The 25,284-nt window shown below is 42.5% G+C and overlaps 1 protein-coding gene across 4 annotated transcripts in view; it reads left to right on the plus strand.

Annotated features, from left to right (window-relative positions):
- The window catches only part of KHDRBS3 (KH RNA binding domain containing, signal transduction associated 3), a 100,533-nt gene extending 88,383 nt beyond the window's left edge, over positions 1 to 12,150 (plus strand). For 2 of the 4 annotated variants that reach the window (XM_083144888.1, XM_083144889.1), the window contains 2 exons: positions 3,897 to 3,955; positions 10,602 to 11,884. In XM_083144888.1, coding sequence (XP_083001014.1) covers positions 3,897 to 3,955; positions 10,602 to 10,693 — 151 coding nt within the window. In that variant the 3' untranslated portion in view covers positions 10,694 to 11,884. Of the gene's footprint in view, positions 1 to 3,896; positions 3,956 to 10,601; positions 11,885 to 12,083 lie in introns of those variants that run through there. The other 2 variants (XR_014444037.1, XR_014444036.1) reach the window with 2 other exon arrangements.
- The last annotated feature ends 13,134 nt before the right edge of the window (positions 12,151 to 25,284 follow it).

Below are 25,284 nucleotides of genomic sequence, written 5' to 3' on the forward strand. Positions count from 1 at the left end.
GCACCAATTGTAGGGTGAGAGAGAGATGGGGGATGAAGCAGATCAAGTGGGAGGGACTGTAATGAAAATGAGAAACGGTAGTTGAGACAGAAAGAAAAGGGAATAAGAGATAGTGGAGTGAGGGAGAATGAAAGAATGATAGGAAATTAGAGAAATAAAGGGAATGAATGGAAGAGACAGAGAGGGAATCATAGGGAGTAATTAGTGAACTTATACGGTCACCAGGTCGAACCTATTTAGGTTGACATGCATTGTGTCGACCACTGAAGGTCAACATGGCTTAAGTCTACACATGAAATAGGTTGACATGGGTAAGGTCGACCAGGTTGGAAGGTTGAAACAACTATTAGGTCGACAATGGGAAAGATAACAGTCAAAAAGTGCTGACAGGCAGAATTTCATACCATCCACTATAGTGTGGTGGGAGAATAAAACAGTGTGCCAAGCACGGTGAGCTGCCATGCCTTAAGCATAGCGAGCGCAGCGAGGCACCGTGCCTGAAGCATAGCAAGCACAGCGAGGCACCGTGCCTGAAGCATAGCGAGCACAGCGAGCTACCATGCCTGAAGCATAGCGAGCACAGCGAGCTACCAAGCCTGAAGCATAGCGAGCACAGCGAGCTACCATGCCTGAAGCATAGCGAGCACAGCGAGCTACCATGCCTGAAGCATAGCGAGCGCAGCGAGGCACCGTGCCTGAAGCATAGCGAGCACAGCGAGCTACCATGCCTGAAGCATAGCGAGCACAGCGAGCTACCATGCCTGAAGCATAGCGAGCACAGCGAGCTACCATGCCTGAAGCATAGCGAGCACAGCGAGCTACCATGCCTGAAGCATAGCGAGCACAGCGAGGCACCGTGCCTGAATCATAGCGAGCACAGCGAGGCACCATGCCTGAAGCATAGCGAGCACAGCGAGGCAACGTGCCTGAAGCATAGCGAGCACAGCGAGGCACCGTGCCTGAAGCAAAGCGAGCACAGCGAGGCATCGTGCCTGAAGCATAGTGAGCGCAGCAGTACACTTTGACAGTGTCCATGCTGACTACGAAAAGCCTTCCCATTGTCAACCTAATTCTAGGAACCTAATGCTTGCTTCCAACCCTGTTGACCCTAGCCATGGTCAGGGGTGCCGAGAGGGGGGGAGCAGGTACACTTTACCCGGGCCCAAAGCGGTCAGGGGGGCCCTGGTCTGGACACACAGTTTTTTCTGTATTTGGTGGATCTGAGTGAGCTGGAGTCAGCTGTTCGGAGTACAGATGTGGGCGGACGTGGGGGCAGCAGCATCACAGAGGTCCTTTTGAGCGTCATTCCGCTCTCCGACTCCAGGGCCTGCTGAGAGCCAGCCACGTGACTTGTGAGTTTACCTTGGCTCGGCGACAGGTAGGTAGTCCCTGGGTGCCGGGAGGAACTGAGTCAGAGAGAGGCCACCTCCCACGGGAGTACCACCCACTCCACAGAACCCAGCCCATCCCGCTCCCCACATTCCCATCCCAGCCGTCACCAGCAGCAGCAGGTGCCAGTGCCATATCTCCAGCCCAGCAGTCCCAGACCTGGTTCCCCACCCATGTCAAGGTCACTGTGTTCCAAGGTGGAAGGTGGGTGGCTGGTTGCTCTGTGTTTGCTGCCTCCCTGCATGCTGCTGGGGCTGAGATCTGACTCTGGAAGTCAGCATGTAACCCCTGGCAGAGCATGTACTGTAACTCCATGGCAACGAGCATGTTAACCCCTGGCAAAGCATGTAACCCATGGCAGAGCATGTAAATCCATGGCAACGAGCATGTTAACCCCTGGCAGAGCATGTAACCCCTGGCAGTGCATGTAACTCCTGGCAGAGCAGGTTAATCCGATGGCAACGAGAATGCTAACCCCCTAATATGCAATGAGCATTATGGTGTGTGGAATAACGTGTAATGGGCATTATGTCATGTGGCAAAATATGTAACCGGTATAACGGTGTATGGCATAATGTGTACTGCCCACTAGGGTGTGTGGCATAACGTGTAATGAGCACTATGGCATGTGGTACTATATTTAATGGGTGTGTGACATGTGTAATAGGCATTACGGTGTGTGGAATAACGTGTAATGGGCATTATGTCATGTGGTAAAATATGTAACAGGTATAACGGTGTATGGCATAATGTGTACAGCCCACTAGGGTGTGTGGCATAAAGTGTAATGAGCACTATGGCATGTGGTATCATATGTAATGGGTGTGTGACATGTGTAATAGGCATTACGGTGTAAATTTTTGTCCCTGTATCCACCTTGGAAGCAGTGGTGTAACAACGGGTCCGCTGGGAGTTTCGTCCGTGGGGGCCCCAGAAAGTTGTTGTACCGGGGCCCAGGATTTCTCTTGGCGGCCCTGGTCATGGTGACCTACTTCTTGTGTCGACCTAACACATGTCGGCCTTCAGTGATCGACCCAATGCCTGTTGACCTAATATGGGTCAAACCAATGACCCATACCCTTAATAAAAAAGAGAAGGCTGGAAGACGGGCATGAAAGGTAAGGTAATTGGGTATGAATGGGAAAGGAATGACAGAAAGGGAGGATTGGGACAAAGTGAGTCTGATAGAGAAGAAAGGGATGAATGAGAAAGAAAGAGGCCCGCATAAGGGCCTTAATCCGGTCCATACACAATGCTGCAAAATACGCAGCCTAGGTTGCGGGGGCCAAATCATTAGATGGTTGCCAGCCATCGAATGATTTGGAAGGTGCACGTAAAACTAAGACACTCTCTGGTATCTTAGCTTTGTGTGTTTCCTGTTAGGGAAGACGGCGCGTATGACAGAGTAGCCGCTTCTCGACATAATTTCCATGGAAAAGCCCAGCATTTTTATGGGAACATCCATGAAACACTGGCGTTCCCATGGGCGCAGCCCATTGACGATGCCCCACGAGCCCCATCCGCACTCCTAGGTGCGAACGGAACCGCAAACTAGCAGTTTGCCGTACCCACTCACACCAAGCATGTGCAGATGCTCAACATGGCTTCCCCATGTGAACACGCGGGGGAGCGAGACGAGCAAAATAAGGCCCTAAGTGTGAGGGAGAAGGGGTTTTGCGAGTTGATGAAAGAGATTTACAGATAGCGCAGGGCTTGTCTTTGCTGGGGATGGCGGAGGACTCGCCACCCGCCATCCCCCGCCCCGCGCCATCTGTATGTCGGAAGGGGACGCGCGTGCACGAGGTGCACGCGCGTCCCGTTCCGACGGAGCTTTTGCCCGGGTCCCCGCCGGCTTCCCCGGGTCCCCGCCGGTCCACACCGCCCCCCCGCAGCCCCCCGCAGCCCTGCCCGTCTCCCTGAAGCTGGAGACGGGCAGGACTGCACCCGCCGCGCCGCCTCGCCGCCCGGCTATTGAGACGCTCGTGCGTGGGAGACGCACGAGCGTCTCATTCAGCCAGAGCGCCAGATTGCTGGCGGATCGCCAGGGACACGGTCCTGGCGCTCCGCCAGCAATAATAAGCCCTGCTCCATCTGTATACCAATTGACAATGGCAACTATTGTGGAGCCCTTATTTCATTTGATTGTTCCTATGTTGCTTTAAGTTAAAACCATTTTGTTAAGTTTATTCAAACCTAGAACCGTACAGCCAGCATTGTACCTTTTATCTTTTATGCTTTAAGCTACCAACTACTCTAGGCTTTGAAAGGCTTTCTTTGTCTGCTGGATGGTGTAAAAGCTTTACCAGCATGACATCTGAAGGGTTTAAGACAAATTTCTCTCCCCAATGAAAGCTAAAATATACATTTTTCATATGTTAAGCTGATGCTTGTAAATTTTACAAGTTCATTTTAAAAGAATTACTAACACTTTAGGATTATTCTCTGAAGGAGGCTTAGAGTAAACTTGAGTAAAGACCGGGTTTGACTGTTCTGTTCTTGTCTTGCAGCACAGGGGATTACTATGATTATGGTCACGGGCTAGGCGAAGATTCATATGATTCATACGGTAAGTCCACAGTTTCGTTAGTAAACAATCGGTGTTCCAAACGTGCATTCATGTGTGAATAATATAGATATTCTCTATGTTTACTTATACTATTGGCCGATGTCCCAGATTGCTTTGGATGTATAAAGTACACGTGTATTTCATAACATGGCTTTAAACGTTTTCTGTGAAGTCTGAAAAGTATTTTTGTTTTTATTGTAAACAAACAAATGCTATATTTTTATTGAAACCTAAAAGAATTCCAAACAAATTATATCAAATTTTGGAACATGTTGCTGGTAAGCCCCAGATCCATTACATTTAGATACCAAGCATGTACTGACCACTGGGCGTGACCATAATACATTTATTACACCCTATACAGACTTATGACACTAAACCCACAATATGACCTGACCACTAAACGTAACCATAATACATCTACTACACCCTATACAGACATAGGACACTACACCCTATACAGACATAGTACACTACACCCCAACATGTCCTGACCACTGGCCATAATACAGTACATCTATTACATCCTATACAGACATAGGGCACTACACCCCAACATGTCCTGACCACTGGCCATAATACATCTATAACACCCTATACAGACACAGGACACTACACCCCAACATGCCCTGACCACTGGCCATAATACATCTATTACACCCTATACAGACACAGGACACTACACCCCAACATGTCCTGACCACTGGCCATAATACATCTATTACACCCTATACAGACACAGGACACTACACCCCAACATGTCCTGACCGCTGGCCATAATACATCTATTACACCCTATACAGACATAGGACACTACACCCCAACATGTCCTGACCGCTGACCATAATACATCTATTACACCCTATACAGACATTGGACACTACACCCCCAACATGTCCTGACCACTGACCATAATACATCTATTACACCCTATACAGACATAGGACACTACACCCCAACATGTCCTGACCACTGGCCATAATACATCTATTACACCCTATACAGACATAGGACACTACACCCCAACATGTCCTGACCGCTGGCCATAATACATCTATTACACCCTATACAGACATAGGACACTACACCCCAACATGTCCTGACCGCTGGCCATAATACATCTATTACACCCTATACAGACATAGGACACTACACCCCAACATGTCCTGACCGCTGACCATAATACATCTATTACACCCTATACAGACATAGGACACTACACCCCCAACATGTCCTGACCACTGACCATAATACATCTATTACACCCTATACAGACATAGGACACTACACCCCAACATGTCCTGACTGCTGGCCATAATACATCTATTACACCCTACACAGACATAGGACACTACACCCCCAACATGTCCTGACCACTGGCCATAATACATCTATTACACCCTATACAGAAACAGGACACTTCACCCCAACATGTCCTGACCGCTGGCCATAATACATATATTACACCCTATACAGACATAGGACACTACACCCCAACATGACCTGACCGCCAGCCATAATACATCTATTGCACCCTATACAGACATAGGACACTACACCCCCAACATGTCCTGACGGCTGGCCATAATACATCTATTACACCCTATACAGACACAGGACACTACACCCCAACATGACCTGACTACTGACCATAATACATCTATTACACCCTATACAGACATAGGACACTACACCCCAACACGTCCTGACCACCTGCCATAATACATCTATTACACCCTATACAGATATAGGACACTACACTCCAACATGTCCTGACCACAGGCCATAATACATCTATTACATCCTATACAGACACAGGAGACTACACCTCCAACATGTCCTGACCACTGGCCATAATACATCCATTACACCCTATACAGACACAGGACACTACACCCCCAACATGTCCTGACCGCTGACCATAATACATATTACACCCTATACAGACATAGGACACTACACCCCAACATGTCCTGACCACTGGCCATAATACATCTATTACACCCTATACAGACATAGGACACTACACCCCAACATGTCCTGACCACTGGCCATAATACATCTATTACACACTATACAGACATAGGACACTGCACCCCAACATGTCCTGACCGCTGCCCATAATACATCTATTACACCTTATACAGACATAGGACACTACGCCCCAACATGTCCTGAACACTGGCCATAATACATCTATTACACCCTATATAGACATAGGACACTACACCCCCAACATGTCCTGTCCACTGGCCATAATACATCTATTACACCCTATACAGACATAGGACACTACACCCCCAACATGTCCTCACCACTGACCATAATACATCTATTACACCTTATACAGACACAGGACACTACACCCCAACATGTACTGACCACTGACCATAATACATCTATTACACCCTATACGGACATAGGACACTACACCCCAACATGTCCTGACCACTGGCCATAATACATCTATTACACCTTCTACAGACATACTGTAGGACACTACACCCCAAGATGACATGACCACTGGCCATGACCATAATACATTTATTACACCCTTTACAGACATAGGACAGTACACTCCCAACATGTACTATAATGTACTGTTCAGGTCATGATCATAATACATTTGAGTTGCACTTTAAGTTGTCCTGCCTTCCTACACAAATACACACACAAAAAACACAGAACAATTGTGACACCATCTGCTCCACACCCCATCTTCAGTAGAACTCCCATCTTAGTAAATAGTGATTTCTCTGGCTGTCTACAAGCTTTTTCTTGTAATGATATTCTGCTGTCCTCAAATATTAATTTTTGGGATACTGTATGTTTATCTAAATATCAATGAACATATAAATATCAATCTATAAATATCAATGAACATAAATGTATACAATAAATGATTACATATACAGTAGTTAGAATTGTTATTAGAAAAAATACTAAGGGACAGATGTATCAAACTTCAAAAAGTGATAAAATGGAGAGAAATATACAGCCAATCAGCTCCTAACTGACAGTTTTTAAACACCATTGGTGACATGACAGTTAGGAGCTGATTGGCCAGTTGTTTATCAGTCTTAATTGTATCACTTTTTGAAGCTTGATACATCTGGCCCTTAATCAGGTACAGTAGCTGTAATTAAACCTTACTTTAGGTTCTATTCAGTGTTTAGTTTTACACATTGGGGCCAATTCAGGCCTGTTTGCAAAGATCCAAATCCGGCCCGTTCTTGATGGTGGAGTGCATAGTTGCTCATGCACATGTGCAACCCCCAAGACCGCCCAGCATTTTACGGGCATGCCCAAAAAAGGTGGGCGTGCGCATAGAAACACTGGGCATGTTCCTGCAAATACAGGTATGCCCATGCCTGCTCGGGTTGGATGGCTGATGTCACATGATGAGCAGCCGACGGATGATTTTTCCTCTGTGCAGCCATATGCGAGCAGATGTGTAAGTGTCCACATCCCTTTGCATGGCAGCGCTGGGATTTCGGTGGCGGGAAAGACTGTGGCACGGCGGTGTTTACCTGCTTGCTTGGTTGCAAAAATACGCAGCTTAGTGAGCAGGTCTGAATCGGATCCATAGACAATGCATTTTTGCCCATTCTCCATGTTCATTAGATTGGGTGGAGGCTGAACAGCATGATTTGTAATAGGATCATGGTCCACTCAAGATACATTGATGTGGGCTTTGTCGTCTTACAGTTATAGAACTCCCCCCAAGTCCTAGGTTTCTGGTAGATCTCCGTTTTCCAAAAGGAATTGTATTTTGTGCTTTCTACAGTAGTTTGTCACGTTGACCTATTCCGAAAGCAGAAAATCATCCCAATAACATTATACTCTTTTTGCCATCTTCATAGTGGAGTTATGTGTTGGAGTTGTGCAAAACATAGGACCGTGCATACAGAGTGATATCCTAGTACCCATGATCACTAATCACAGGTAATGATATCACCTGGAGTTATCCTGTTCACCACGATAAGCCAGCACAAGCTGCAGCTTATTGGTGATTGTGTCAGCTGCCTCAGCTCCAGCACCATCTCCCACTGATTGCTCCCACTGATGGCCCTTGATGCTGCTGATGGCCACCGGTCTGGCTTTCACTGCCGGCACCATCTCTGGCTCCCATTGATAGCTGTGGGTGTATGTGGGTCATGGTTCTGAGCGTTAGCTCCCAGCCACCCTCCCTGTCTATCCTGGTTGCTGCAGCAGTAGTGGGGCAGTGACTGGACAGGACGCAGCTGCTTACAGTATATGGGATTTTTTTCACCGGCCTCAGGCAGACAAAGCATAATTCCCAAAGGCAGCACCATTTTCAGTGAAAGCAAGCTGTGGCTGGGCGAACTCCTGTGTCTTTATGCTAAATGTGTCTTTTTATCAGAATAGCATGATGCAAAAATAAATCTGCAAAAACATTGGAATTTTTTTTTTGCTCCCGATGTTTTTGCTGGGGTAATTGTATACCCCCCCCCCCAAATAGATTATTACTCAACATGGTTTATATGGTTCTGACATGTCATCCAACATATTATAGTTGAGATATCATGTAATTTCTTTCAAAGGTATATTATTTATTTTGCCATGTTCCAATAAAGAGCATTTTTTAGAGTACTTGTTTCCTAGCAGTTTTCTTACGTACGCTACCGTAGCAAAATCGCATTGCATTGCATCTCATGGGCCATTATAGTGCCATGCGATGCGATTTTTTTATGTAATTTATTCACTGCTCTGTTGGCCCTAGGGGATTGCATTGCATTGCCAGCAGGGGACGCGAAATACATGTAAAGTAATCCGCGTCCGCTCGCCACGCTTCAGGCTTGACGTGGATAGTGGGGGTATAAAAAGGTCAGGAGAATTCGTTCCGCCGCCATTCGCCATTCTTCGGGGTGGCGTGGATAGTGGGGGAGTCAGTGAAACCTCATTGTATGTCATACAACTGTATAGCTAATGGCATGGCATCGCACCCTATAAAATCTCATGCAATTTTTCGGGAGGTGCAATGCAATGCAATGCAATCCCCTAGGGCCAACAGAGCAGTGAATAAATTACGTAAAAAAATTGCACCGCATCGCATGGCACTATAATGGCCCATGAGATGCAATGTGATGCGATTTTGCTACGGAGAATAGCCCTGTACGCTTGCAGTGTACTGGGCGCCCTGCTAGGAAACAAGTACCATTTTTACCACTTGAAATATAAAATTGAATACTTGTCAGATTTGCCATCGGCCCTTTGTTGTCCTCCTTTACACGAATACTGTACTTCATTCATGCATGTTTAGTTTGGGGAGATGGATTGTTCTAGACAATCTTATCATCATTATCATCACCATTCTTTATTATAATTGACTTCACCGTGCTTCAGGTGATTTAATATTTTCTTATACAGTTACTTGTGCTCTTCTCTATAACCTTAATGTAACATTTGCTTTGAATGTTTCTTGTTTATCATGTTAAAGTTTTTGTTTTGAAATAAACTAGCCATATGTGTGACCTCTTACAAATGGTACATTTAATTTTAAATAAATTAAAACACTTTGTGCACTACAATTTATCAATTGTGACCACTTAAGACAACTGGTTGTCTAAGGCATTATTAAGAAAAATGGTGAAGTGATTTACAAATTATTAATATTATTATTATGATAAAATTTTAGAGTTTTTTTATTTGTTTATTATTGCGTTGATGAATTAACCAATAAATATTACATTTTTATTTCATGATCTAAGAAAATAAAATATAAACAAATGCATTTCTAAGTAAAATGGTTAAGTAATTTACAAATTATTATTATTATTATTATTATTATTAGTATTAGTATTAGTATTAGTATTATTATTATATGTTAGAGTTTTATTTGTTTACTATTGCATTGATGAATTAATAAATAATATATTTTTATTTCATGATCTAAGAAAAAAATATATAAACAAATGCCAATTTTTATATACTTTATATATTCTCTTTGCATATGAACTGAATAGGGCATTCAAACTGAGTTTTATGTATGAGCATCAAGCAGGGAATTCTCCTTAAACTTGTAGATTTTTTAAAGTAATAATAGTGCTATATATGCAGGCCCGGCTTTTTCAGGTGACAGCTTTAGGGAGCTGCCCAGGGGTTACATAACTAAGTCTATCACAAAATTAAAGATTACTCTGAGAGGCATCTTTGCTTAACCTACTGTAAATGGGAGGTGTTGAACTTATAAGACGCCACCCCCATATCACCTGATATGGGGGTTCTGAGGTTTTGGAAAGTCAGAATTGGCATATTGGTAGTAGTACAGTACCTGCACATTGAAGTTTGGTTCATAAAACAAAATGGAGTACTATCAGTACCCAGAGCAATAGTTAACAGGTTTTGTTTTTTAATAAAAATATAAATAAATACTATTTTTTTCCACAGAAAATTAGTGTCAATAAACACTAACTAATTCTTGATTTGTACTGACACATTTCACATAATTTAGGGTACAGAATTCACAGTTTGATAATTTTTTTGAACTCTGCATCAAAAAATATTATGAAATGTCAAACATATAACCATTGCCACTTTTATGGTTACAATCTTCCAAAGTTTGAGATACAATGTTTAATTGAAATAAAGAATACATGGTAAAATAATTAATTGTATTCATCAGGACAAGAAGATTGGGCAAACTCCAGACACAAGGCTGCTTCCTCAAGAGCTACAAAAGGCACCTACAGAGATCAACCATATACAAGATACTGATTGTACAGTCTGATGTGAATTATACCCTCTCCTCCAGTCCTGTTTACTGTTCAAAGTAATTTTTTTTCTATGAACGCTCATTCCCTTTCCATTAAAATCCTTCTAAACCCGAATGAAAGGATGGACTGAATCTAAACATTTTTTTTTTAAATTTATCTTTGAAAAAACCAAATGAACAAAACATTGTAAACCAACCTTGTTATATACGATAGTCTGTATTTGAAAATAGGTGGTCAAAAGGATGAATTTAACTTTTAACTAGTGTTAAACCAGTTAGATTGACTAAATATGTTAATCCATTCTTTAACATAAGCGTAACCTCTTATTTTAAAGGGTTTTTGACAAACTTTAGTTTTCAGCTTTACTTTAACAATTTGCTACTTTTCACATGTAAAACTGCATAAATGAAAAGAAAAAAAATCACAAATGCAAATAATGTGGTATCTTTTTGTAACAAGTCTTGAAATGTACTGTAGTGTTGAGCAAAGTTTACTGTTGCTTAATACTAATAAACTTTTGAAAAAAAAATGTGTGTGAAACAGTAATTTTATGTATCCTTTAAAAAAAACTAAAATAAATAGTAGTAAACAGGAAAAATATTTATAACACTGATTATTATAAAAGGTTGACATTAAACACTGTGCAGTTTGTCTTAAATTTGGTATAAAATTAAACACATTCACATTATCACTCTAAGAATAAATGCTGTATAAATGGTATTGATCTGCTTAAGTACCACAATAAAACTATGCAAACAAAATAATGTATTTAAATTGGTTTTAAATTAGATTGAGTTTTCTGAAGATAAAAATGTGACTAGTTTTCATTTTGTTGAGCATTTTTTCACTAGTGCAACTTTGGAATTTATAAGAATTTTGATTCCTTAATGAGAACTTCGTACCGTGATGGGAGCAATTAGCACAAAGCTTTTAAAGACTTTCTGACATGACTAATTGAGATCGCTTTCATCCGTGGCAGAGGATGTGTAACCCTTAAAACGATCTTCATATGCAAAGGTAAATAAATCAAATAAGATTTTAATATTCATTAATTTCTCTTTAACATAACTAATAAAAAAGCAGGTGGAATACCAACTAGAAAGTTTCATTTTTTTGTGACTTTAAGGCCCCTAAATTCCCATTTTAAACTTTTAATTTTTCTTTAATCTCATAAAAAGCCTCAGTATTATATTATAAAACAATCTGTAAAATTTCATAACTAGCTGTTTGACAATTATGTTGTCCATAAACTTTAGTAATCAACAGAATTAAAGTTAACAGTTAACTTTTCTAATTGGAAACTGTTCATAGAATTTTAATAAAATTAAAAACATTGTCTAATTTTTTTTTTACTTTCTTTTAATTTTGTAATCAATATCTTTTTTTGCCAGGAAGCAGGTAAAACACTCACTGGAGAACAGGACTGAAACCAATTGGCCTTCTTAATGTTAGGTAAGAGGTTGTAACTTCCAGTGGTGTTAATGTGCTTGTAAAGAACATTTATGGGTTAAGCATATTTTATGATATCCTTGTTTTCTGAATGACAAAGGTGCCAATTATTATCTACTAGGATGTCTGTCATCGAACATTCTTTCTTGCATCATTATTTGCATAAATAACATGCTGAAATTCAATCAAAATTATTTTATCTATTATATTAAATGAGCCTATGGTTGTTTCCTATTGTCAGCAACAATGGAACTCATATTAGACACATTGGTCCTTTGATGTCCTTCCAATTGGTCCTAACTTCAAAGCTACAACAGTGCTTTGCTAAAAAGATAAAGGTGCAGTATATTCCACCATTATATGTCTTCACACTTTTTAAATGATGTTCACTATGGGTTTTTTTTTGTTTGTTTTAGCTTGCACTATGTAATACCCCTTTTACAACAAAAAATCCGTGTTGCACCCGGGTTTTTCATCCCCGCTTCAAGCCGGGTGCGCCCCGGCGTTTGCTCCATTTTACACCGCCGCTTGGAGATGACGTCAGGACCTGGGTAGAAGTCCCTGTAAAGGGACACGGCATGACCCTACACCGCCGCTGACCTGGGTCTGACCAGCCGATGACCCGGGTTTTTGCGGCGGTGTAAAAGGGGTACAATACATAATAGGTTACAAAATTAATACCTAGGCATAAAATATGGCCTTAGTTTCCTGAGTTACCTATAGTACCAATTTACAGTTCTCTCTGATTATTCTGTGAAGGGTTTGAGAGAAGTCCATTTTTCACAAACTTGGATTGAAGTCATAATTTTAATCTTTGTATCGTTAACTGCCAACAGTATTTTTTTTTTTTTTTTGAGAATTCAAAATTTTTTTTATTCCACTTTTCTATCTTTTTATTTGTATTATCCTTAGAAACAAAAAATTAAAAAGATAAAAAAAAAGACTCAAAAGGATTTTCCGCAATGTGTTTCATGGTGTGTGTTGCTTTATAAGGCTGTTGGATCATAAGTGAGAGGTAGATATAGAGATGATATTGTGATGTAATTATTTTGAGTCATAGGAGAGCTGAAAATATGGACTTGATAAAGGAAAAGTAATAGTAGAAAATAACAAGTCCTGTGTCAGTAAGAGTTTGGACATTAAGTGATGGATAATGCAGTGAGAAAGTAAAGGCTAGTACAGAGTATATTGCCTGGTTTCTTGCTTTTTTTTACAAAAAAAATCTGCTATAGGAATACTATAACATTTTCATTATTCCAATATTGGCAATTTTTTTTTTTTTAAAGATTATATTTTAAGTAATGGAAGCAGACCATAAATGCTTTACCTTTGAACCTATGACGATACTAATCAGGAGCTTGTGTGGAAGTCCATTAAGATGTTTTTGTCCATGTGTCAATGTGTACCCGTACAGGTCTTTTCAACACTTATCTTGATAAAGGCATCGTAGTGTGCTGAAACGTGTTGATTTTTAATTATGCACATTTGGACACCATACTTATCACCTGGGTTACATCTGGTATGGTTGGCGTTGGTGCAACTTCACACTTTGTCAGAGCCTCATAGTTTTTATGTCTTTTTTTAATTAAGTTATATTTACACTCATTGGAGCCTATATATTTGTTTTTCGTTATACATTTTGATTATTCACCATCATTCTGGAGGCAAGGTGGATGAAAGAAACCTTTACGTGTTTGATATCTGCTTCTTATATGTAAGCATAGGTGTGAGCACCACATTACCGCTTTTGTCATGTGTGTAGTGCCCTCAAATCAAATGTGGGGAAAATGGATTACCCAGAAAACACACCCATAATATCCTGACTCACGGGGATTGTGATTCTAATATTGATAATGATATACTATGATAAACTTTCTTTTTTTCCATGCATGTGACAACTCATGAAAATTGCGATGGACATCTTCATTCACTTAATTGTAGACATTTGGAGACTAATGCATACTTACTGAACTTTATTCATTGGGACGCATTGTTTGGAAAGTTATACAGGTTTTTGTTTACCGTTTTTTTATCAACACCGAAGTTAAATTATATTATCAATTGTCCACAGGAGTGGAATAGCTTTTGAATCTCTTTAGCTGCAGGATTGAGACCCCCTACTACTTTATATAATGCTTATTTTCTTTCAATCTTCAAATCATGCCACTTCTACCTGTAAATTATATCCAAAATATATCCTTCTCTTAAACAAAATGACACAAATCTCCTATTCAAAGACTTTCTAATGTTCTGTAGATTACAATCTTTTTCTTTCTGGTCTGCGAAAAAATGTTTTAAATAATGATCAGCATCCATCCTGAATGGTACTGTAAGACTCCTTTACAGTTGCCATTATTTCTCTTCTATTTCCTTTCTTCAAAGATCTTCATTGTATTCTTATGAACTTCAGAAGAAAAGTCAAAGTGTATGCACAGCTTCTGTCTTAGCCCTAATTCATGTTGGCTCATTAAGCAGCGAACATCACTGTTTACCGTACGCCTGAGGCGCCAACTGCCGCCTTGCCTAATAACCCCCCCCCCGCGCCGAATACCCTCAGTACCATGTGAGGGAATGTGTACGAGAACACATCCCCTCCCATGCGTCCACTAGCAGGAGAAATCATTTGATGGCCATTTGATGGTCGCCAACCAATCAAATAATTTCTCCTGCCTTCACAAATTAGTCAGTTTCAATTGACTTTTATTTGTGAGCGCTAGGACAAAGACGGGGCGGGGGCCTCTCATCCTGTGACATTAGCTCCCCGCTCCCCACAGGCATTGGCCTGCCTGCATCCCCATGGGTGAGCCCCATTTTTGCCCCTGGACCTCCCCCCGCATTTAACAGCCCGGCGAGTGTGTACCTCGCAGAAGCCATTTGCTGTTGGGGTTTAAACCCCGACCATCAAGGCTGTGGCCGAGTTCTGATCGCTACGAGTGATCCTGAATCGGCCCCTTAGTTTCAAAATTGTACTTCTGCTGTGACCTACTAATGTCACTTATGCTAACGGTGTGTTTACTAAAAACTGATTTTCATTGATTAGAAATCTATGTAAACTGATGTTTAACTTATGGCAGTAAAACACACATACTAACATTTGAAAATAAATACTGAAAAATCATTGGTTAGTTCACGTGCCTTATAACCCTTGAAACTCAATACCATACTACAGTAGACTATCAGTTATTTAAGATTGATTAAAAAATCTAAATTGACCTTAATTAAATATTCCTCTAATTCTCTGCATCTCATCATGGGACAGATGTATTATCTTGCCCTTTTCGTTTGTTAACTATTGGTTATTGCATAACGAGGAGAAGCGGGCACCCATAGATGCCGAATGTATTAACCCCCCACGTCCCGATTAGGAGAGCCGCTCTGCCCGGTGTTAATGGCTCTCCTTATCGGTGTCCCCTCAGGCCTGCTCATGCGCATTTTTAAAAATCCCCCCTCTTTCCCCCCCTGGCCGGCTGGACTGGGCATATGTGGGACCCCGCTAATCATGCGAGATCTCCAGCGCAGCCCACAGCCAGCAGCAGGGACAACGCTGTCCCTGCTGTGGAGATGGGACTTCGCTAGCCTGTTGCTGGTGAATCTGATAGCAGCAGCAGGCAGAACGGTTAGTGCTGCTGATCATTCATACATTCGCCTTGCATATCGGCCTGCTATCACTTAGATAGCAGTATCGATATGGACAGGGGCACATAGTAATTTAGCGCTCACCAGCTCATTCGTACATGGGGGAGAAGCGGTATCAGTGCACATAACGTGCAATGATACCCCTTCTCCCCCATATCGACTCTTCATATATCTGACCCCTTATGTGGAACTCATCCTATCAAACTTGGTTGGACATTCTGTAAGCAGTTTCTGAAAATGTATCATTCAGAAAAGCCAATCCTTACATTGTCAGGGTTCTTTCATCAACTTGGCAAGTTACGATACTGCAGAATTGGTTGCTATAATGATCATCACAGCTCTTGGCTCTCTACTGTGTCAAGATGTACCAAGATTCTAAGGAAGTTATAGGAACTAGTGAATAATAAGAAGGATTGTTGATCAATATGGTCCGCAGATATCCCCACATTCCCTTGACCTGGTATCAGACATGACTGCATGCCCCTGATGTGGCAATAGACAATCTTGCATGCCTATGATGTGGCATCACGCACCCCCTCACCATTAGATCTCTCTATAAAGATTTTATGTTATTGGAGTTGTATGAGCATTTATTCCGGCCTCCCTTTATAAAGACAGTTGTAGCTGAGAGGGAGCACATACTTTTCTCCTCATGTATCCTTTACCCTGAGTTTAATGTTCCCATGTTTAGCAGAGGGGAAGTAAAACAAAAAAGTTATAGGTTCTCCACCACCCATCACTTAACCATGCACTTCTGTCTCTGGTTCCCACATAGAGCCTGATTTAATACATTGGGTGGGGGTGGGGGGGTATCCAATTAGAAGCAAATCATTTTAAGCCTGATATCACAATTTATGACCAATGGCCTTTATCACGGTATCCAATTAGGGGTTATTTTTCTCAGCCTAAAAAGGACACACGATTGTGCAATAACACATCTGGAATAAATCCCAATCCCATGTGTTATTTTGACTTCGATGGCTTCTTATTTTGGCATATAGTTCGGAAGCCTTAGGACAGGGGTGGCCAAACCTGTCCTCAAGATCTACCAACGGTGCATGTTTTCCAGGTAACCTATGGATCTAAAGTAGGAATGAATGCGTCAGGTTTGAAAATGTGACAATTAGTAATGACTATAGCTGTGCACCAGCTAGGTGATCTGGAAAACGTGGACCGTTGCTAGATCTCAAGGACCGGTTTGGCCACCCCTGCCTTAGGCTATTAGGAACGGTAAATGCTTCTAACATTTAATGCAATAATGTTGACTAGTGTACATCAACTTCTAGAATAGAGATTTCAAAGTTATTTCTCATGTCCACCTCTAGCACGAGGTACCAAATATTGCACAGTATTTTGTATTGGACAGAACTTAGTTTTTGCAGTAGATTCGGTACCTATGTTGTGAAACAAAAGCTACCTACATATGTTAATGCAAAATACGATGTTTGACTTGTTCATGTGCAGAGAACTCACAGGATCCACTGGAAGCATATATTACATGTGTAATCTAAAAAAAATAGCTGCTTAAGAATTAAACTTCAATGTCTAGAAATTTCCCACGAAGCACTCTGGCTGGTTCATTATTGTGTAATATGGCTATTACATTGCTATTATATTTTCCATTAGCATCATAGTAATAATCCTAGCAGAGTTCTTGGGGTCTTCGCTTAAAAGCTTTAACTCCGACAAAGAGGAACTATTTTCCCCAAACCAGCATCTATTTTCCAAGCTGTTAGTTATCTCATTTAGAAATTTATTAATTTTCTTCTCTATTTATTAATGTATTCATTCATTATTCTATACTTTTGAATATATATATATATATATATATATATATATATATATATATATATATATATATATGTGTAACAATCCCGGCACTCACTGCATACAGAATGAGAAAAGTCCCATTGCCTTCCATGGGGACACTTGTCAGGGCAAGTGTAACCAACATAGCAGCTATTCGACAGGACTCAGTTACCAAAAGAAACGCACAGAACACCAGATGACGCCAACGTTTCAATGTTTACCACATTTTCGCTACCCTGACGAAAATGTGGTAAACATTTAAACTTTGGCGTCATAATGCTCTGAGCAGTTTTTTTTTTTCTCTACCCCCTTTATGTTATGCAACTCTGCCATATTTCTAATCATTGACCCTTTTTGTAGTCTCCGGACCCCTCTTTGGCCCCTGGCGCTGTTGGGATTGGGCATGTTAGTAGCTGTGATCCTAATCTGAACCAAATCAATGTCCTCTACCTTTATTTAAAGCAACTTTGCCATAATTCAGCTTGCCCTGCCGAATCGCCCCCCCCCCCCCTGCTGCCACTGCATCCCTTCGCATGTCCTTGAACACCTCCCACCCGAATTCCCATGGGAATGCCAAGCATTTTCATGGGGATGCCCATGAAATGCTGGGCATTCCCATGGATGACACCTGGGCCTCGGCATGCAAAAGGGGGGGCTGGTTTTCATGCAGGCGGCGTTTAAACCACACGCAAAGCTGCGAATCTCCCAGCTTTTCATGTAAACCTGAATAACCTCCATATAGCTGAATCAGTCCACGTCAATGGTTTTCATAACAGCCTTGGAATAGACCTAGAAATCAATTCTTATAGTGATAATTGTGACTTTGGGCACCCATATATTTGCCTCAGTTCACCATTCTGCTAATTCCGGGTTTGGGGAATCAGGGAAATCAAACATGTTAGAATCCAATGATTCCCTGAATCCGATCAAAAAATAATCCCAATCGGCAAATCAAGGATTTTTAACATGCTGAAGTTTCCTGGTTCCCCAATGGACCACCAATTGTTGGTGTCCACTGGTTTACTTTGCTGATCAGTGGATTGGTGTTGGGGCATTGCAATGTGTAGAAATAGCCTTTATAACACAGCCTCCTTCTTTCCTTATATTGTACACCATTCAGTGAATGACCATCGCTTCTCCTCTAACCTGGTTACTGCATCCAATGCATGTTTCCAAGATTTTGCCCGTGCTGCCCCTTTACTGGAATGATCTGAAAATGCTCCAAAACCCATCTGTCCATCAAAGCTTATTCTTCTGTATAACCTAGTGCCTCTCTCCCTACCTACTCCTTTATGTCCTGGTCATCTCTGAAATGCTCACTTCTTGCCTTCAGGCATATTTGCCTGCACCTGTCTGTCTGTCTCCCCCTCCCTCTAGACCAGGGGTGGCCAAACCTGTCCTCAAGATCTACCAACGGTGCATGTTTTCCAGGCAACCTGTGGATCTATAGTAGGAATGAATCCAGCATGTTTTAAAGGTTGGTAACCTGGAAAACGTGGACCGTTGGTAGATCTCGAGGACCGGTTTGGCCACCCCTGTTCTAGACTGTAAGCTCCTTGGAGCAGGACCATTTTCCCTCCTGTTCTCGCAACCCTCTTCGTGCATTTCAATGAAAGCTCTCGTATTCACCTACCATCCATACCCTCTTTTTTCCTCACCTGTGTTCATTCATCTTGGAAAACAACCTGTCCCTGGTAGTAAGTGGACACCTCTTCTGCTTCCCTACATCTCCGCTGTATTGTGTACTAAGAATTGTGCCTAATTTTTACCTGTGCTCTGTTTTAGGTCTTCTGTTACTGTTTTGTTTCGTTCTGTGTTGTACTAATATGTGCCCTATGTTAGGCGCTGCCAACCACTTGTGGTACCTTATAAATAAAATGTTTATAGTATACAAGCTATACTCTACTTCTCTCTTATTACAAGCTAATAAGCTAATTTTTTAGCTTTAAAACAGAACAAATGATCTGTTACATTGAATCTCTTATAAGATGCTATTCAACTTATAACATACTGTATTTACCGGTAGGTCTCATGAGTATTTAACAATTACATTTGATTTATGTTCTTATTATATTCCACAATGGGCACCATAGACTTGTGTTGGGCCAACGTACAAGAGTATAGCTTACTTATTGAGTAACGATGCTCCATTATGTAGATTGTAGGAATATAAAGTTCCTCGTTTACATCTCCCAAAATATCTCTCTACTGCTGTCATTGTTAAATTAATGACACAGTAATTGAATTCTCTCCTAGTCAGTCGGTTGTTAGATTGACTAGGCATTACTTTGAAACCAGGAGTAAATTTGCATCTGTGATACAGATGTAGCCGGGCTCATTTTTGCAGGGGATGGTCGATTCTACCGCCATCCCCCGCCAGCGCCCGGCTACCGACAGGGGCGCTCGCGCATGAGACGCTTGCGCACCCCGTGGCAACGGACCTTGGCGAGGGTCCCTGCTGCTTCCCCCGCCATCGCTAGCGGCCCCCATCGCCGACCCAACCCCCCCCCCTCCCCCAAACTGTGCAGCATCTCCCTGAAGTGGGTCCCAGTCTCTATCGCCGGCACTCGCCAGTGAAAGGGATCTGGCGAGCGCCGGCCAAGGATGAGAAGCGCTACATCTGTATAGATTATTTACTACAGTACATCCAACAATAAATCATTATGTTTATGGATAACACAAAAGTAAAATACTTTCTTTAAAGCAATTGTATGTGAAGACACTGTTTATTTTATAAATCCCTTTTTTAGTTTTTTTTTTTACTTTTTTGGAATGGCACTGACCAAACTGACCAAACAATTCATTTATCCCTAATATCCATGCGCAAATACGCCCAAGCGGACACCCCAGGAACGAATGGCTTTGGTGAGCAGTTGGCTCAGGGAAGGGAGGGCATCCTCGTAAAAACGCTGGGCATTCCCCTACAGATGCAGAAGTGGTGATGCCTGCTGTGGTGATGCCCTCTGGGGGATGTGGCAATGCCTGCTGGGGGTGGGCAGCTGATGTCACATGATGTCAGCACCCTCCCCCCTTTCGGCCATCTCTGCCCAGGATAAAAGCAAGTATAGAGTTGCTTTTATCCATGAATGGAAGAAAAAATTAATTCAATGGTGAGCGACCATCGAGTGATCTTTCCTCCCTGTGCGGTCCAATGCGTGGAGGTGGGTAAGCTTACACATCCGCTCGCATGCGGGGATTTGTGCGGCGGGTGGGGCGAGCATTCGGTCGGGCGGTGGACGGTGTTTACCTGTTTGCTAGGCCAAGAGTATACGCAGCTTAGCAAACAGGTCTGAATCAGTCCCCTAAGTGTGCTAAATGCCGTTTTGGACGATAAAAATGGTTGGATATCGTGATAAGTAACTATTTTTAGCAGCGAAAATGGACCTGTGATCAAGCAAAAACACAGGGGTCAGATGTCATAGCGCTCGAGTTTGGCAGCCGTATGGGATGCTGGCCAGGATCTCTAAAAATAGCTGCACAAAACACCAGAAGGTGTCACATAAAGGCGATATCACACAAACTACACACACACCACAATGGGAATATAATAGAGTCCTCAGATAAAAGATGATAACTTCTTTAGATCTACTGGATTACAACTGATGAATCCGTCCTAAAAGCTTAAAAACATCAAACCATAGCGCAGACCTGTCTGCAAAAATGTATTGACGATTACCTGAATTGCCTTCATGTGGAGGTGAAAAAACAGCGTATAAAGCCCTTTAGTAATCCCTCACATGGGCAATTGTTCTCCAGCTAAACAGGGTTCTTCTGTACAAAAACTCAACCAAACGCAAATATTGCAATACCGTCTGTAAACTTGAACAGCGTTCATTTTTTTATATATACAGAATAAAATACACTTTAAATCACCCAAATAGGTGTACCCTCACTGGAAAGTGTCTCCTACGTAGCATGAGGTCACCCACCATAGATGGTACTGGCTCACAGTCAGGGCCGGCGCCACCACTAGGCAGGATTAGGCATTTGCCGGTGGGCGGTGGTGAGCAGCAGGAAGCAGCAGCGCTCCCTCCGAGGAGAGCAGGAAGAAAGGAGCTGGGAGCAGGTGAGTGACCCCCGGAGCCCACCCGGAGCCGCATCACCAAACCCCGTCCCCCCACTACATCTCCCATCACCAAGTCTCCCCCCCCCCCCTGTGGAGTGCAGTGGAGGCGGCTGCATCACCTGCGTGGAGCGTGTGAGTGCTTGGGCACTCTGGTGCCAATTGCCGGCCCTGCTCACAGTTGCTCTGAGCCTTTACAATGCTTAATACCCTAATGTCTTGTATAAAGGCCCATACACACTGGGTGATTTTGAACTAAAAGCAGCTCAATTTTGCCATCTCAAAATACGTACGGCCCAGCGATGAGAGCTGCATACACGCAGGGCAAAAACGTCCAGTGTGTATGGACCTTAACTCATACTTAATAAGTATGGAAAACAGGCCTATTAAACCATTATTCTCTATCACCCATTTAATGGTTAATATGTACAATACAGAGCTCACTGCTGTCATACACATACTTTAGCTTGCATGCAACTAAGGCTAGTAGTAATATCAGCCGGCCTTTGTCTTTTAGGGGTTTAGGGGAAAAGACACTGTGAACTTCTCCACCAAGTGTAGACCCTGCGATGGAACTTGAGTGCAAACACAAAAGTAAAACTGCACTTTAGAACCATACACTTCTGGTGTCCTCATACATCTAGCCTGAATATGGGGTGTGGATTGAAAGGTCGACTCTTTCTAGGTAGACAGTCAGTAGGTTGACAAAAAAAGGTCGACAAAGTCAACTTGCAATATGTTGACATGATCAAATGGTCAACATAGAAAAGGTTGACATATGAAAAGGTCGAAATGCGGTTTTTAAATTTTTGTTGACACCTATCCATCCATGGCTTGCTTCCCCATGGTTCGGGAATGGCGCCTCGCTCCAACAGTGCTTTGCCTGGTAGACTTTACTGTTACCAGTTGTAGTCCATGCGGATGGTAATGTCCTAATGTAAAAAATTGTGAAACTTGTATTGACCTTTTCATGTGTCAACCATTTTAATGTACACCTTTTTACTTGAGTCGACCTTTTGTCAATGTTGACCTATTGAGTGTCAGACCTGCAGGCAGGGAGGAGAAGATAGGCTGCAGCCGCAGTTAGTTCTCTCTCCCTGCAACGATGGGTAGGCAGCGGGACTCGGGCCCCTCCAACAGAAGACAAAAAAAGTTTGTCCAGGAACCTGAATCTCCGGCCAACTGGGGCGTTATTGCATCCGGCCCTATGAATGACATTTGTTCAATAATCATTGGCTGTGTGTGTTATTGGCACTTAAATTGGCATGAAAGAACAATAATGCAATTTAAGAAACAATTGGCCTTGGGTGCAGGGGAGAAAACATTGGATGATTGAATGATTTCTTCAGCGATTGCAGATCTGAGACACCTCTATGGTGTCTCAGACCTGCGGGCGCCCTGTGCGAGGACAGGGGTGGGCAGCCGACATCCACTGACGTCAGCTGCTCACCCCCACATCCGCATCAATTTGCATGGGAACGCTCAGCATTCTCATGGGAACACCCATGAAACAATTGGCATTTCCATATGCAAATTGCCCGGCCGGGCCACCCCGCACCCCTCCACCCCCCCGCCCGGATTACTGTGTGCTCGTGCTGTGGGTGCTCGCACACAGCAGCTGCACATGCACATAAAAACCTATGTGCATGCACAGTTGCAAACAATCGTCCCCTGTGCCAACGCGTGGGGGACGATTTAATCAGAATACCCCCCCCAAGGTGTAAGGAAATATCCATTTTCTTCTCACTAAGTTTTCGTGATAGATTCACTTGTACTGTACATATATTTTGGAACTTTCTACTACTCAGATTTTTTTTCTTTATATATAATATTTCTTATATATAAAATTAAGAAGTCCCAAAATTGAAAAACTGGAAAAGCTTTTTAGCGTCTTTCTTTAAAATCGACATGTACATATTTGCTTGCCTAATTTAGTGTTCTACGCTATTATCTGGTTTAATGAGAAGTCATGAAAGCAGATCTTTCTATGGTAGGGTTAGGCTCTTTCCTGCTTTTGATGTATCATGAAAGTAACCTTGACATATATCTTCATTGAGACTCCAGGAAAGTGTGCATATATTATCAGAATGCCAACTAAATTATCTGCGTGAATGTTAGACCTTTCATCATCATCGCCTTGTTGCCTTTTTGTTTGCGGATGTTTTATAATTAAAATGTTTTACTGCTTTAGGTTTTGGTTTTCAGACATTATTCCAAAACGTATCAGTCCATGCTTGCTGGCCAAAAGGTTGTGGTCCTTTCAGTGTTTCCGTGGTCTAAGTGCTTTCCATGGTCTACAGATGGAGCCAGCCTCATACTTGCGATAGAATCACCAGCCGTCAGGCCCTGCCATCTGCCAGAAGGGAGCGCGCGCGTGTGACGCTCGCGAACCACGTTCCAACGGAGCTCCCCGTTGGTCCCTGCCGCCTAGCCGCTGGTCCCCGTCGGTCCACCCCCCGCCGCACCCTTCCCTAATCCTGCCCATCTCCCTGAAGCAGAGACCGGTAGGGTCCCACCATCCAGCGGCTGAGTGACTGGGACCCGCGTGCCTGTGAGACGCTCGTGCATCCCAGTCTAATGGAGTCCCTCTCAGCCTCCCAGCAAGGACATTCTGGCGAGTGCCGACATTGAATGAAAGGGGCTCCATCTGTAGGTTGGCCCTAATACCCTGTACCTACTACAGCTATACAATATACCTATTTTTGTTGTCATCTTTAAAATTCATGGTACTTATGTTAGTTGGGCACCCACTAAGCTATTTGCTTAGTTTTCCATGTCCTCTCGCGGGGCTCGCTATGCTCGCCACGCTTCGGGCTCGGTGGTTTGCTGCGATCGCCACACTATATATAATCAACTCCAAGCCTACATGGATAGTGGGGGTATGAGCGTAGTAACTATAGTGGGCGCCCAACTGTTTGGTACTAACATATAAGTACCAAATTCATATACAGTAAGTCCCTTATTAAAGTGATTGACATTGCTACACCAAACAAGTTTCATAAGGTCTTTATCTTGGTATTTATTTGTGCTATCATGTACTCTATAGTTTCTTCATCTTGTGTTGATTTGGGAAAGTTGAGAGCAACCAAATTCCTAATATAGTTAGTTATGGATTTCGGCTTATAAATATGGTCTTGTGCACTACCAATTATGAAAGATGAGCAAGCAGGATATTTTCATGTCATTTAGTTTTCACAGTGGTTCTGCTCATGGTAAACAGGTGAATGGGAAGCGCGTGACACTCACAGAAATAGTCTTCAAAAAATGATCTGAGATGGGTGAGATGTAATAGGGTAGGATTTTTTACAACCGTTAAAAAAATCGCACCTAATTGTAATTTTTTTTTTTAGAACAAGCAATTGTTTAGTAACATGAGTGGTAAAATCTTAAATAAATAAATGATGTGCGGTCCTCACTATCCCCCACACACACACACCCCACCCAGAGCATAACCAGTAGCAGGCTCTTTGGACCAGTCCCGGTTTCCCAAATATGGGAAAAAATTGTTGGGGTCCCCCCAGTATTTAAGAAACCAGCCCCAGGCTCTTGGATCAGTCCTGGTTGCAGAGATATGGGAACCACAGTGCCCATGGAAACATGCACAGAACATTCAAATCCACACAGATAATGCCCTG

This window comes from Crinia signifera, chromosome 5 (genome assembly GCF_055691185.1).
Source record: "Crinia signifera chromosome 5, ASM5569118v1, whole genome shotgun sequence".
Classification (NCBI taxonomy): Eukaryota; Metazoa; Chordata; class Amphibia; order Anura; family Myobatrachidae; genus Crinia; species Crinia signifera.